At 49.1% G+C, this 15,824-nt stretch overlaps 1 protein-coding gene and 1 pseudogene across 1 annotated transcript in view; both read left to right on the top strand.

Annotated features, from left to right (window-relative positions):
- Trabd2b (TraB domain containing 2B) overlaps positions 1-15,824 on the top strand; it is a 194,782-nt gene that overhangs the window by 153,040 nt on the left and 25,918 nt on the right. Inside the window, exon 3 of the mRNA XM_085686437.2 lies at positions 11,531-11,677. Coding sequence (XP_085542563.1) covers positions 11,531-11,677 — 147 coding nt within the window. The remainder of the gene's footprint in view (positions 1-11,530; positions 11,678-15,824) is intronic.
- LOC125412539 (small ribosomal subunit protein eS27 pseudogene) lies at positions 5,276-5,569 on the top strand (annotated as a pseudogene).

Here is a 15,824-nt window from a genome sequence, read left to right as displayed (position 1 = left end):
GCCCCCAACAGGTGTCCTTTCCCGTCCAGCCCTCCCCCTGCTATTGCGCAAGGCCAAGAAGAGCAGAGGTCCCCACACAGCTGGAGAGCCTGGGAGGCCATTCCCCCTCCTCTGTAAATGGGTAATTGCTGTGTGGTCAGACCAGAGGAATTAGAGGAGCCCTGTAGGAATTCCATACTGATTTTGCAAATGAATGTGGAGTCTTGCCTTTTGAAGTGTAGGCAGCTGTGTCAGCAGAGCAGGTCTGAGGCTGAGGCAGAAGTACTCTCCTATCAGGCTTGTGCATAAGAGCACAACTTCCACACCTTCTGTCCCGAATGCATTCACTTCCCTCTCCACGCCATGGTCCTTCTCAGCCCAGCAAAGACACTGCTGCTTTCCCCTTCCTAGGCTGAGTCAGGAACCCCTCCAAGTGCTCTGGTTTCCATTCTCACTAGCTCATCACTGGTGCCAGAGCCAGCTGGTCCTCTCCAGCTTCATCCCTTTGAACTTGCTCCCAGCTCTGAAACTGAGAGAGACTTGTCTAGATTCTTCCCTGGTATTTTATAATGCGTCCTGCTTTTTTTCCCCCTCATGTGTAGAATGTAATGGGTTTAAATTCTCAGAGGCCATTGCCCCTGAAAACAGATAAAGAGGTGGACAGCAGGAGGAGCAGGAGTGAGAATGCAGTGGGTTCTGGGAGAGGAGCCACAGCACTCAAGGAATCCAGCTCAGAGACCGTGGGGTGTTGCCTCTGTCTCTCAGCCTCTGTATAAAATGAGATTAGTAACTCCATCCACCTGTCAAAAGGACAAAAGAGCCTAGTGAACACCACACCAGGAGCCATGGACCGTTGCGTCACGAGGGGTGACTATCATAGCCTAAGATGCCAGGTACTGGAATAGGGCCTCCAGAACTGAGAGCTAGCACCAGGCCTTACCTCCTGTTCCACAGGGAGCCTACTGTCCTGCCGCCAGTCTCTCGGCTGGGCTAGTCTGCAGCTCCAGATTCCAGATGTCAAGTCTCCCTTAACCTATCTGTGCTGAAAACAAAGGAGGTAGCCTCCTTTAGCAGGACAGAGTCCGCACAGACTTCTTCCTGGAGCCCCTTGCCACCAGCCTCCATGCCCAGCAAGTGCCACTCTGCTCATGTGGGCAGCTCTGCTTGAAAGGACAGGCGAGGAACCCCAGAATTCTAGGGTGGTCATGGAAGGAACAGCCTCTCCCCCAGAGAACAGAAGTGAAGTGGGCACACTTAGCCACCCCCACTGCAGGCCAAGGAGGGTGTGCTGCTGCCTCAAGATCCACCCTGTAGAGTCCACAGACAAGGGGCATTTGTGTGTGATGTCCATGGTTCTCTGTGTGGTGGCCGAGTGGGAAGAAAGATAGACTAAGCTGCTTTGCCTCCAAGCTGGCCTCCTCCTTCATGGCTGCCACCTCCATGCTGTACCCAACACTTGTCAACAAGAGGCCTCCCACTACCACCCTCTTCCAAGAGCCTTTCCTAGTCCCCTGCTTTGGACTGGCAAGATAGTTCCTGACCCCAACACCGTATCCTGATTTCAGTGGTAGATCGTGGCAACTGACTGGCAGGAGGGGAAGGAGCTAGGGATCCAGGCCTTGCTGGGGGTAACTGAGCCCCGAGAATCTGTGGCTGTGGTGCATTCAAGTCCCCAAAGGGTCAGGGGGAGAACTGACTTCACTCCAGCTCCTCTTTCCATGCCCTTGAATAGCCCCATCCCTGAAGGAGCTCCAATCGCTTCCTGTTCCTCAGCAGCCCACACCTTCTTCTGCCTCAGGGTCTTTGCTCCAATCCCTTTCCATATCTCCTTGGAGCTCCTCCCCCAGCATCTTCATAACTTTCCCCAAATACTTTCCCAATAGCTAATCCAAAATGCCAGCACCAAACACATATACCATACCACAAACATGCACCACATACATACCACATACACACACACACACATACATACACACATACGTACACACACACACACACACACATGGTCCTTTCCTTTGCCTTGTTTTCTCCTTAGCAGAAGTCACTCTCTTGCTTATTGTTTTCCCCAATACCAGTGTTCTAATGTAATGAAAGCTTCAGTAGGTCAGGGGCCTTTGCTTGCTGTATTTACTATTGTGCCCCTGGCCTGGACCAGCAGGCTGCTGTGTAAGGGCTCCATAAATCTTCAGTCAGTGAATGCCTAAATTGTCCCCTGTCACAGGTGGATAAACCAAGGCCTCAAGAAGAAAAATGGTCCACTCCAGGCTTCTAGTGACAAGTCAAATGGTGGCTAGATCGCTGGTCCCTGCCACTAGCCCAGAGCCAGGCCCCAGCTCCAGGAAACCTTGTTTCTATTTAGATGCCTACTGTTCCCTACCTGGTGTGTGCAGACAGAATCTGTGCTGGAAGGACTGGGAGACTTGAAGTCCTGGAGCAGGAAGCCAGGAAATAGTCAGTAGTGCTTTGGTGCTATCCATGGGACATGGAAATCAGACAAATCGCAGTGCAAGCCCTGAGGGCTGGAACCTCTGCATAAGTGTCCCCCAGGCCAGAGATGGCTTCTGTGAGGTGGGCTGCCCTCCACCCCTGAGCTGGGTGCTGACGGATTAGTCTGACCTCAGGTCCAGGATAGCAGTGCTGCCCTGTCTGGGTCCTGGTAGGGAGCTGCTAGGGATGAAGGTCATGGGATGAGTGATGCCCTCTGCTTGCCATGTTTATTTTGTATATGACTGGCACTGTGTTCTCTCTGAGGAATAGACAAAGCCAAGATGGATAGTGTGCCCCTCAGAGGTGTCATGGACTGGCCTGAAGTTCTATCAAACTGATACAGAGTAAGATAGTAGACGGCTGGGTACCAGTGGTTGGGGTTAACTCTAAAACGGGGACCTTGTGTGTCACCTTCGACAATACCTGATAGCCCCACAGACTGGCTCCATCTGTCTGTTAACGCCTGTCCTTATAGTAAGGGAGAATGGAAGTAGCTTGGGAGGTAGAGCTCAGGAGGGCAAAGGGAATCCAGGGTCTGCCTGTTGGGCCCAGCTCTAAATCCCAGGCCTCGTTTCCAATCAGAAATCTTGAACAGTGACTTCATCATCCCCAAGCCTCAGTTTCCTGTTTTGTCACACGAGGATGACTGTCCTCATCTGGAAGGATTATAGCGTGAGCTGGTTTCCAGTTTCTCTGCCATACCCGTGTCAGCCGCCATGCTTGTCAGCTCCAGCTACATTCCCATCCATACTCTGCTGGCTTGTTCAGATCCACTTTTCCTGGCCTCTGTTTCTCATTATGTGCACGCAGAGCCTTTGCACCTGCTGGTCCCTTTCCCCTGCACCCTGCCCCTTTCTTGATTCTTTTCTCAAACACATACTATTTTTTTAATCCAAGAATTGGGCCAGTAGAAGGTATGTACTCATACCCACACCTGTAGCTGATGTCCAGCCATGTGCAGTTTCACAGTGGGAATATGTTCAAAGAAATGGATCGTTAGCTGATTCTGTCATTGTGCACACATCTTAGTATGTATCTGTACAACCTAGAAATCCAGCCCCCTGCATACCTAGACTATATGGTACCTGCTGTTGCCACTAGCTACAAATCTACATGCTACCTACTGTACATAAAACTATAGATATTTATAACCTAATGCAAATATTCATGCAGAAAAGGTATAATAAAAAATACAAGGCCATAGATATCTGTAATTTAATGAGGGCATATTCATAGTGTAGTTCACCATTGACCAAAACAACATTGTATAGTGAGTACATTTATATGATACATAACTGTGTGTGTGCGTGCAAGAATGCATAGGCATGGGAAGGGTGCAGAGTCAGAGTGAGGAGACAGCGATGCAGAGAGAGACAGTGACAGATACTGATTTCAAGGAATTGTCTCAGTGGTATAAATCTCCAGGATGGCAGCTGGCTGGAGGTCCCGGGGAGAGTTGATACGCCAGTTTCAAGTTCAAAGCTCTGCGGGCAGAGTGCACAGCCACTTTCCTCTTAAAGCTACCGACCGATGGAGTGAGTCGTCTTCTTCAAATTTTAGTACATTAAATATTAACCTCATGTAAAAATACCTTTCTAGGAATGTCTAGAAAAGAAAGGTAACCTATTTAATAAATGGGTACTGACAAAACTGGAATCCTGCCCACAGAAAAATGAAGTTAAATTTATACTTTTCACCTCATACAAAATCAATGTTTAAAGAGATCTTAATTTAAAATCTGAAGCACTTAAACTTTAAGAAGAAAAATATGGGGACATCTATTTAGGTAGGCGAGAACTTGTTAAATGGAACCCCAACACGCCCAAGTATCAATAGATGGGAATACCTGGAAATAAAGTCTCTCCGTGACAAAGGAAACAGTGGCAGAGTAAACAGATGGCTCAGAGTGGTAGGAAATCTACTGGTAACACTTCAGACAAGAGGCTAATATCCAGAATTCAGGGGGAATAAAGCTGCCAGTCAGCAAGCTGGTAAGAGAATCAAATAGACACTTTTTTATAAAAGAAAGAGGGGAGAAGGGATGAAGGAATGGAGGGAGGGAGAGAGAGATACAAATGGCCAGTAACTATGTGAGAAAGAGAGAGAGAGAGAGAGAGAGAGAGAGAGAGAGAGAGAGAGAGAGAGAGATGGCCCGTAACTATGTTTTCAAGTGTTCAGTATCCCTAACCATCAGAGAAATGCATCAAAATTATTTTGCAACCCCCCCCACCCCAGTCAGAATGGCTGTCATCAACAAGTCTGATAATAAATGTTGGAAAGGAAATGGAGAGAAAGGAACCCACATTCACTGTTGGTGGGGACACAAACTAATATAGCCACTGTGGAAATCAATTTGGATATTCCTCAAAAACTTTCAAACTGAACTACCATATGTCCCAGAGATTTCCTTCCTGGTCAGACCCAGAGAAGTCCATTCCCTGCCGTAGAGATATTTGTACCCACATTTATTGCTACTATATTCACTATGGAAAAGAATCAGAATCAACCCCATTGTCCATTAAGAGATGAATGGATAGAAAATTCAGTATATTCATAACATAGAATACATCTCAACTCTGAAGAAAAATTAAGTTTGAAAATTTGCAGGAAAATGGATAGATTTAAAATGTATAATATTAAGGTCATAGAATCTCAGAAATAAGCCACATGTACGCTCTCGTATGCAGGATCTAGCTAATTATGTATGTATGTATGTCTGTATGTATGCATGTAAACAAGTGTACGTGTGCATGCAGGACAACTTGAAGGAAAGAGCAAGAAAGGCTAAACCAAAAGGGGTGAGGACTTTCCGGCGGTGACGACCTCCCTACGAGAACATGCCTCTCGCAAAGGATCTCCTTCATCCCTCTCCAGAGGAGGAAAAGAGGAAACACAAGAAAAAGCGCCTGGTGCAGAGCCCCAATTCCTACTTTATGGATGTGAAGTGCCCAGGATGCTATAAAATCACCACGGTCTTTAGCCATGCACAGACGGTAGTCTTGTGTGTCAGCTGCTCCACTGTCTCCTCTGTCAGCCTGCAGGCGGGACAGCAAGACTGACAGAAGGATGCTCCTTCAGGAGGAAGTAGCACTGAAAAGCACCTGATTCGAGATGAGTGGGAACCATCCCAATAAACACATTTTGGATAAAAAAAAAAGGGGGGGATGAGGAAGGACTGAATGCGGGTGATGCACATGAGCTATGAGAAAGGACTTAAAACTAATTGTTTTTCTAGTTCTAATTCTGTCAAGGATTTTTGTGTTAGGTGGTGTAAAAGCACATAAAACAGATTCAATACTGAAACTGTAAAATTTACTGTGAAGCTTCACAGCTCCAATTGTGAATGCCAATTCTTACTGCAGAAAGCCTCATTGTATAGACTCTGAGTCTAGTTAATTTTGGTGTGTTCTGTTTTATTGGCAAGGATTTTTTTTAATAATAATAGTTTGTTTTAGAATAGAAGCATCTAGATAAATATCATTAAGTATCTGCAACTTCAACTCAGTCCATTTGACACATAAAATCAACCACGTGTCTGCTGCTTGTCAACGTGGTACCCGTGTTCATTTACATAAGCCATGCCTTGGCTTCAAATAAGGACAGGGACAAGATGACAACTTTGTTTAATGTGAACAACTGTCTTGTACACAGCCAAAAATGCAGAAGAGCATTCTAGGCACTCCTCCACTTATTCTCCCCCTTGACGTCCTGTAACTACTGTGATGTTACTTAAACACCCTCATAGGGATGGTCGATACACCAGTGTTACATGATTAGAGGACAAGAAAACCAAGGTATCTGAGATAAACAACACTCAGACATACATCCTCACTTACCCTCAACCCTCACACACAAAATAAACATATTCAGGGCTGAGGACATTTGCCTAGCATCCATATAAACTGGGAATGGTGGCACATGCCAGTATCCCCAGCATTCGGGAAGTGGAGGAAAGAGGATCTGAAGTTCAAGGTTATCCTCAGCTATATAGTGAGTTTAAGGCTGGCCTGGGTGCAATGGTGGGAGCATCGGGCTGCGTTCCCACCCAGCTCCCGGCTAACTTTACCCGAAATAATTACACGGAAACTGTATTCATTTTAAACACTGCTTGGCCCATTAGTTTCAGCCTCTTATTGGCTAACTCTCACATCTTGATTAACCCATTTCTAATAATCTGTGTAGCACCACGAGGTGGTGGCTTACCAGGAAGGATCTTAACCTGCGTCCATCTTGGAGAGGAGAGCTATAGGGTCTGCCTCATTGCCTTCTTCCCAGCATTCTGTTCTGTCTACTCCACCCAGCTATGCTCTGACCTATCACGCCAAGCAGTTTCTTTATTAATTAACCAATGAGAGCAACAGAAATACAGAAGACCCACCTACATCACCTGGGCTACATAAGACGCTGTCTCAAAAATAAATATTTATAGCCAGTACATTCTCCATTTCTCATGAGTGACCACACCTGATAGTTTCTGGTGTGGAGAAGGACTTCCCACCTTCTCCTCTATCATCCGTTTTTCACTTCCTTTCCCTCAGCTTCCAAGGTTCAGAACCAGGCTGATACCTAAAACTCCATCCTTGGGCTTCACTCAAGGATGTCTGGGCACAAGTGTTGTCATTTTCCGAGAAATCTACTCCCAGGACATGAGAGCACTGAGTCCCATAAGACACTGTGTGTTCTACACACCCTTTTCACCTCCACAATGGAGACAGTAAAGCAGTTCTCTCAGTGTTTGGTGCCCAGCCTCCAGCAGCTCTGGCTATTCTGCCCTCTTTGGCTGTGGTTGCAGAGATGCGCCAGGATCAACACAGTCCTGCCTGCTTTCATTCTGTTTACTGCTGACAGTGAACACAGAATGCTCACCTAGGAGGCAAGCTGTGTGAGAGTGAGACCTTTGTCTCTGCTGCCCTTGCCTGGTGCACTGGCACCGAGAAGGTACTCGGTGAACACTGTCAGCCTGCTTAGGATTTAGCTGTCATTATTCTGGGCTCCGGTCTTGGTGAAAGTCCTCCCTGATCATCCCAGATCCTTAACCTGAGAGCAAGACCTGTCTTCAGGTGACATGGGCAAACAAATGAGCATAGACATCAAGTCTAGCATTCTAGTCTGTCTAGGATTATTTACTGGACGGTTCTGGAAAAGCAAGCCTGTTTCCAGCCTCCTGGCGCCTGCCACTCTCTGCCATAGTCTTCTGTTTGAAGACCTATTTAGATTCCAAACCTACACACTCAACAGATGCCTCCAGCCATCTTATGCCACATGAGCTCTGGGAGGCAGGGTAGGAGAGGATACACATAGCATTTCTTGGTGGCCAGGGTTCCCTGTGGCCAGGACTCCACGTAGGCATCCGGGGGAGCGAGGCCTCTACTCTTCACCCAGTGTTTGTTATTCTATGTCATAGCCTTATCATAAACATTATCCTAGTGTGGGCCACTGAGGCTCCTTGCAAGGGAGGTTTGTTGTTCTAAGGTGGCCCGGAGTAGAATGCCCAAAGGCCTGGGGAATTCTGGGAGCTGGAGAGGGAAGCAGAAGCCAGGGTGGTACTTCATTCTAAAGCTTGTGCCTCTGTCACCCTGGCGTGAAGGTCAGTGGCTTGTCTGCCTCCTCCATGAGTTCCATGTGCTTAGAAACCACGACATATTTCTCCATCAAACTCAAGTCCCTGCTGAGAAGCTGCTGAAAGCCTTTGTTTGATAAAGGAAGGAAGGGAAGGGGCAGGGAAAAGGGGGCGGGGTTATAGCTTTCCTTTGCTAGTTGGAAGCCCCAAGAAGGCTCACAAAAGAGGACACAGTGCCTAAAGGCCTGCTTGTAGTAAGCCAGTGATCTGGAATTCTACCTCCGCCCTTTTCTTTGAGCTTGTCATTGCTTGGCTTCTGTTGTGCCCCATCTCTACATCCCTACTGTCCCTCCTCTCCTCGACAGAGCAGAGGGAGGCCCTGTGGGCACTGACCAGGGACAGAACGTGTGCCAACTGGTCCATCTCACATCTCTCCAGCCTTTTCACCTTGGGATGGTATTTAATGTCTCTTTGCTGTGGGATTTTTTTCACCTTAATTTCACCTGGGAGCTGCAGTAAAGATTAAACAGTGAATCCACTTAGGAAGTTTATGTCGCATGGTAAGGGCTCAATAAAACCAGGGGTCCCAGTATGAATGGATGATGACTCCGCCATGAGTTACAAGGAGTAGGTATGGAGCAGGAAGTGGGGAGCACATGATTCAGGGTCAGCACCTTCTTTGTAGTGATTTCTGAGTGTCTTATGTCTGTGACATTGGGGTTCAGCGGCGAACAAAAGGACAGAGGGCCAAATCAATTCCACAGGACACGTGCCTCTGGAGTGGCCTCTGCACAGGGAGCCTGTGGGAGATAGCAGATCCCACCAGAATATAGTTAATGTCACAAGCCAGCTGAGACATGCAGGGAACCCCAAAACTCTCAAATGGCCTGGTGGGCCTTAGCTTCCTGTCTGCAGCACCCCAACAGCAAGCACCCCTGGCTGCTTTACAGTGATCAGAGAAACAGTGGGTATGGATGGCTATGCCAGTAGACAGCAGAAGGTCCTGCATCATCAGCCTTGTGACCCAAAGCTGGGAGTCAGGACCCTTGGGTGGAACCCCTTCTGCCCAACTCCCTGTATGAACTCATGCACATCCCATCCTACCTGCCTGGGATGCTGTTCCCTCTCTTCCTTTGCATTAGGAATGTACAATATGAGATCAGGGATCCTCAAACTGGGCTCCAGGGTTCCTGTAGAAATCCCTGCAGCAAGAGGCCATCCCCCATCCCAGCTTCCCTCATATCAGCCAGGACTTTATTAGTTTTATCTGTTCCATGTTCAAGACTCCAAGTAAGATTCCTTTGGAGAAAGACAACAACAGTAACAACAACAAAAGAATTCTACAACTAAAAGTAGTCTGAAACCTCCGCACCAGATGAATTCTCAGGACCCTATCTCCCAGCACCTAGCTGGGAAGATTTGGCGCGCTTTCCTCCTAAGTTTTATGTAACGAACGTAACATACTCAGCACTCATTTCTTGCCAGGACTATGCTTAACACCCGGCAGCCGGGAATATACTTAATCCCCTGAAATATTTCCCAGCTTCATGAAGGCCTCACCATTGCAGACCTGACTTCTTGAGTCAAGCAGGGTCCAGGGAAGGTTTACCCTCCAGCCAGGTCTCCAGGTGCCCAGGCAGATGACCTCACCCCAGGGCACTGCCTGATCTAAGAAGCAGCAGCACAGGTGTGTGCAGCAGCTGGGTGTGGCCACAGGAAGTCCCTCTGTCTAGGGTCCTCAGAGTAGGAGAGTGAATCAGCTCAACACGAACGCTTTCATCAGAGGCGTACACCCTGCGGGAGGAGGTGCTTAGTGCCTTAGCATTGTCCACAGCAGAAAACGTCACTGCCTCCTGTAATTCATCCGCAGCCACCACGCTGCCGTCGACACTCTGCACCAGATGGCTGCAGGTCTGATTTCAGTGGTAGTAGCCAAAGCCCAGGGGCCTGGAGAAGGCCCAGACATGGAGCATCGGGGCCTCACCTCCATCCCTCTCATTAAAGGGCACAGTAGGGGCTACCACAGTCTGTGCAATCTAATTCTCCTGCCATTAGCAAACACAGAAGGAACACACGCACGACCCTATGGCCTGTGTCACCATGTTGACCTGGCCCTGTACACCTATCTCAAAAGCTTTTTATTCAGATTAGATGTCTTGGTGGGAATGTCCGCTAGTCTTCTAGATGTTTTTCTTAAGTGCTTATAAAGCACCTTTAACTGTGAAGGAAACAGCAGGTCCCCAGGTCCTAACGAGAAATAGAGATCACACTACCCTCTCTTCCCCGGGCACAGTGCTGAGAGCTGCAGATTCGAGAGCCAGGAAGATACACTCCTGACTTCAGGAAACTCAACCTACTGTAAGACTGGCAGCTAAACACAATAAGAAGCTAATGTGCATGCGCTGGTGGAAGGAAGCGTGGGCTGTCAGTCATCTGTCACTGAGATCATGCTGTCTAACGATAGCATGCAGAGCGCAGGTAGCCAGTACCAGTTGTTGGGAGGCTCCACCCATCTTGCTGGCCTCTCCTGTCTAGAAATTGGCTGCCTGTCCGCTGATCTGAGTGTCACTGGCTGTGTAAGTCTTGCTCTGTGTATCTGTCAATCAGAGTGGAGTCGAAGGCAAAGAGTATACGAAGAGGGGACGGCCACAGCACCCAGGTGCTTTTCAGGCCTTTCTGTGTAATGTTTACTGCCATTATCCCATTGGCTGAAGCAGGTCTGGCATCAGAATGGGTGGGATCGACAAAGTCCTTTGGTTAGAGTCTGGGATACCAGACCTTTTGATAGAGACTCCAGCTCAAGTCATGTAGGTAAAGTGCCTTCCATGCCCTGGGCCTCAGTTTCCCCAATTTTAGATGGCCCGGTGTGGTGGTCTGCGCCTATAATGCCAACACTTGGGGGGAAAGTGAGTTCAAGACAGCTGAGGCTACATACGAGGACCTGTCTCAAGTAAACAAAATAAAAATAAGGCTGAAGAAGGTTGTCTTTCAGGGCCTGTGCCTAAGACCCCAGTGCACTGTGGGAGCCATGAGCTTCAAAATGTGCCTGAGGGCCTGGAAAACCTTCTGATTCCAGGAGAGAAGCAACTTCTGTATAGTGTTCCAAGTGACCCTAATGCCTGGAAACTGCATCCCTGGAGCCAGCAGCCCAGAGCAGAGGAGGCAGAGGGTGCATCTGCTAAACACATGCGAAGGTGGGCTCCAAGGATCCTGCTCCGAGACCTCTGGGCCTGGACACAGAACCAGGCTTTGTTTTCTACTGTTCATTGCCTTGACTAAATGTAGGGGTGCTCTTGGTAATAAAATGGGTTGCTTGTTTTAGAATACTGCTAAGCAAAGTAGAACAAAGGAGACAAGAGGAAGACTCGCCCAAAATTCAGAGAGTTCGCCGTGTCACGTACCATTTCATGCCGATAGCCCCAAAGTCCAGAGGGTAGAGGGCCCCTCCCAGACGCCAGCCTGTCCTTGAGACCATCCCTGACGCCCTTCTCTTCTCTCGGCCAGGTGCTGTTCGCCCTGAACCAGACTCTGCTGCAGCATGAGAGTGTGCGGGCTGGGAGCCTGCAGGCGCCCTACACCACGGAGGACCTCATCAAACACTACAACTGCGGGGACCTCAACGCCGTCATTTTCAACCATGACACATCCCAGGTGAGACCCTCCTCTCGGCCTGCCCTGATGACCACTGCGTCACCAGCGGGAAAGACCTGGAGCTAGGCCCCCGTGATCCCACCTGGCATTTATCAGACGCCTACTGTCTAGTGGGCAAAGACCAGCTTCTCTCCAGCAATGATAAAGAGAAATGACTGTCATCTCCTTTAGAGAGGGGAAACTATGGCTCAGAGAAGACAGTGCTTACTTGCTCAAGGCTGTGTGGCTTTTTGGCTGTTAAATCATCAAGAACAGCAACTTGAACCAGAAGGCCCACAGAAGGGAAAGGCTAGTTAGTTTGAGTTTGGCCTCGAGTCTGTTTCAGGACCCTCTGCTTTGATACAAATCCTAGAGCCAAAATTACAGGAAGGCTAACAAGACCCTGGGTAGGGCCCTAAAGGGTTGAGTTTGGCTTGACCTTGCCCAGACTTTGCCATGCCTCCTCATTGATCTCCAGCAAATTCCAAGACACTCCATCCAGCACTCAAGGATCCACTTAAGACCTCTCTGTGGTCTTGTCACAGCCCATCCCCCACACCAGGCCTTTGGGATTTACAGCTTATCCGTAGTACTTCTGAGTACTCTGAGCCTTTGTCCAGGCTCATTCTCCCCTGAATCCCTCCAACTTGATCATGATTCAATGTTGCCTGCTCTCAGAAACCTCCCCAGCCTCCCAGATGGAATCAGGTATCTCCCCAGATACCACACAGTTTCCCCCATGGTTTCCTTTGCTGTGGTATTTGGATATTCATCCACTCAGAAATCTTGGATTAGGCAAAGGAGGCCATGTCCGTGTTCTGGTTCCTTTCTGCTATCCCAGTTTCCCAGGGTAAAAGCCGGTCTCTGCAGTAGTCTGTGTACTCCTGCTGTTCTGCCCCTGCTCCTGACCCCATCCCCTATATACACCCCAGCAACACAGTCTGCCCTGTCATCTCAAGAACACGCCTACATGGTTCTGCCTTTTCGCTGGCTCTATTCCCTCAGCATAGGTGCTTCTCCCGCACCATCATAATGGACTCCCTCTCCATCTTCAGGCATCACCGGCACCACAAGACCAGCCCCATTACCCTGTCTGAACTGTAGCCTGAGCCTGACTCCCCCTCAAAAGAAAATACACTAGCTGTCATTACCTTTTCTATACCTCATTTTCCTCCCACGATCATACACGCAATCCTTTCACTAGTGACTCCTTACCGACGAGTCCTTCCCGCTGGAACACAAGCTCCATGAAGGCAGGATTTGGGTCTGTCATTAATTCATTTATCCCCTCTGGTGAGAGAAGTCCCCAACCTGAAGTTGGACTCTGTAAATATTTGCCAAATAAATGAAATAGCTTGTAAATGTGGTAACACGGCACACACAGGGATGTGGTGGGGAGCCAGGGAGGACAACTCTCATGGGACTTACCCCCTCACAAGGAGCCTGGGAGACTCAGGAAATCATTGTCTCATGTAGGGACCCTTGCACTGGGGACAGAAGAGGTACAGATACGGTTCATGGCAAGACTCTCTCATTTAGATGTGGCTGCAGCTGGGACTGGGGCAATTAGAAAAGATTCCTATAAAGTAAAAGGTCACAGAAGAACCTACGCTAGCCATAGACAAAGAAGGAATGTTCCAGCATTGAGCACAGTGTGCAAGTAAACCAGAGACCCGGGGGAGGAGGAGTGGGGAGAGTTCTGGTTGGAGGCCGGCCAGGCTAGGGCCACAATGTTCTGTCTGTGCTTGCCACCCAACCCCCAGACACAGGCTCCCTGAGGGCAGGGATGAGCTGCTCATCCCTTGGTCCCCACTGCTCTGGAGAGACCCCTTGGCGCCTGGCACAGTGTGTTTGCCAGTGAGTGACTGTCACGCATAACACTGTAGGTACATCATGTACTTAGGGAAGCTTAGAGAATGGAAGGAGGAGCCCAGCCCTTACTGTGGGAAACTCCAGGTCTGAGGACTCTAGTCTCCTGGTGGAGCAGGAAGGGGAGGAGCCTGACACCATGAACTGATGGGACTCTCACCCTCTTCTGGTGAGCCTTGCTCTGAATCTATTAATGGCCTCGTTTGGTGGGCGGAGGGTGACTCCACAGCAAAGGGTCTTGGTTGTAAGTTGGATAACTGGCTGTGAAGCCGCTGGCCTGAGGAAGAAGGGGTGGACAAGACAAGGCCTGTGGCTAACTCTTAGTCAGGAGAAAGAGGCATGGGATGAGCTTGGGGGATGGTCAGTTCAGATTTCCTTTGAATCTCTGCTGATCTCTGATGGCTGCAGCCATGTCCCCCAGCAGAGCAAGTGGTCTGCCCAGAGCTGAATCATAATCCAGGCTGCATATGGGGTACACAGGAAACCTGTCCTAAGGAGGAGAAAATCCAGGGTCACAAGGCTGAACCCTGCCATTGCACATCTCACGATGTGGGGCCACAGCTACAGTCAGAGGCCTCTCAGCCTCAAGGTCTGGGGATCTAGAGATTTAGGGCTCATCCCGCTGAGCAGTCAGGGAGGCTCCAGGGTAATCATAAAGTAGGAACTAAGCTTGTTAGTAGAGCTTCCTAGGTGAGAATGACAGCCAAGAGGAAAGACTGGTGGATGTCTCCAGAGGGTGTGGTTTGCATAGAAAAGAACAAGTGTAGTTGGGAATGCAGCTAAGGAGTAAGACCCCACCTCCACCCCCATCCCCAGGAGTCCTGGAGCTTTGCTGTCAAAAGATGCCTCTGGCTGCAGTGGGGAGGGTTATCAAGTCGCCTTTGGAGGCCTGGGTGGAACTAACTCAGTGCCTGAGGTCCATTGCTCCTTACTCCCTAACAGTATACCTCCAAGCTCCACCATCCCCACCCTCAACAATGACTGTGCCCTGTCTCTCTCAGCAGCTCCAGGTTACTGATGTTGTTAGTGTCCATAATGGGAGGACCACACAGAAGTCCTACCTAGCAAGCCTGGGCTTCCTCGCTCCCTGAGGGCCACAGTGGACACATATATGTTTTACCCAAGTCTAGAGACTTTTGAAAGTAGAATATTACTCAGAGTCAAGATCACTGATAGCAGTACCACCATCTCCTCCAACCACAAGCCTAGGCTGACCTGGCCAACCATGCTCCATAGTCAACCACTGGAGACCTTCTTGGAACACTTCTTCTCACCCTCTCCTACTGTATATCCCATAGTATTCCTACAAGCATGGCTAACTCCTCTACTTGTCTGGTACTCTCATGAGAGACAGCAGACCCAGCTTGAGGGTGCTAGGGTGGCCCTAGCCTGACACAGGGCAGGATCTAGGGAGTTTCTCAGAGGTTGCTTACTGGGCAGGTGGGTACAGGGAAGTGGGTAGTTGAGGATTATCAACAGACCTGGACACTTAGCCATCCCTAGCTACAGACTAGGGAAGCCTATTGAACCCCTCCCCCATAACCTCGTAGCAGTCCCGCCTGGCCCATCTCCTTGTCACCCCATCACACACCAGTCTCTCTAGGACTCTAGGGACATTCCATGATCTCTTCAAAATGTTATCATATGCCCTGCACTTAAACTTGTCATGGGAGATTTAAGGCCCCAGACAAGTCTAATGACATCATTAATTTGCTTCTCCCCCAGCCCTGGCTCAAACCCAGGCCTCATCCTTGGCATGGGGCCAAGGCCCGTCAGCATGAGCCACACAGAGAGTGTTAGCCAGTGGCTAGGAAGTCCAGGGGAAGCTGAATGTCCAGCCCTGCTTCTTCATGGTTTTGAAATTTTGCTCTATTTCTTGCCCTTATAAATAGCTTCAGCCCTCTGGGGAATCTTTTTTGGGTGTGCTTTGTGGACCGAAAGCATAGCAGGAAGGAAGAAAGAGCACTTGCCCACAGGTCCCATAATTCATGGGAGAAGGAGGGGAATGAGACCTCTGTCTTTGGGTCTCTCTGCTGGTTCTGATGACCATCTGTCATCTCTGGAGGCCACCCTTCTCTAGTAGCCTGTGACATCACATGGGAAAGGGACAGTGCAGGGTGAGGTGTATAACTCCGTATTTCCACAGTACCTTACTGCGCTAGCATCTTCCAAAGCTGGTCTCATTTGAATCCATGCAATAAGCCATGTGTGTTCCCCTATTACCAATGAGGAATGTGAGACTCAGAGAGACCATAACCTAGTGGAGCACCGAGCAAGGAAAGAGGGATGGCACCCAAGC

The sequence above is a fragment of the Myodes glareolus genome, chromosome 3 (assembly GCF_982192425.1).
Source record: "Myodes glareolus chromosome 3, mMyoGla1.1, whole genome shotgun sequence".
Taxonomy (NCBI): Eukaryota; Metazoa; Chordata; class Mammalia; order Rodentia; family Cricetidae; genus Myodes; species Myodes glareolus.
Note: the sequence above shows the minus strand (reverse complement) of the source record. Positions and strands in the feature narration are given on the sequence as shown.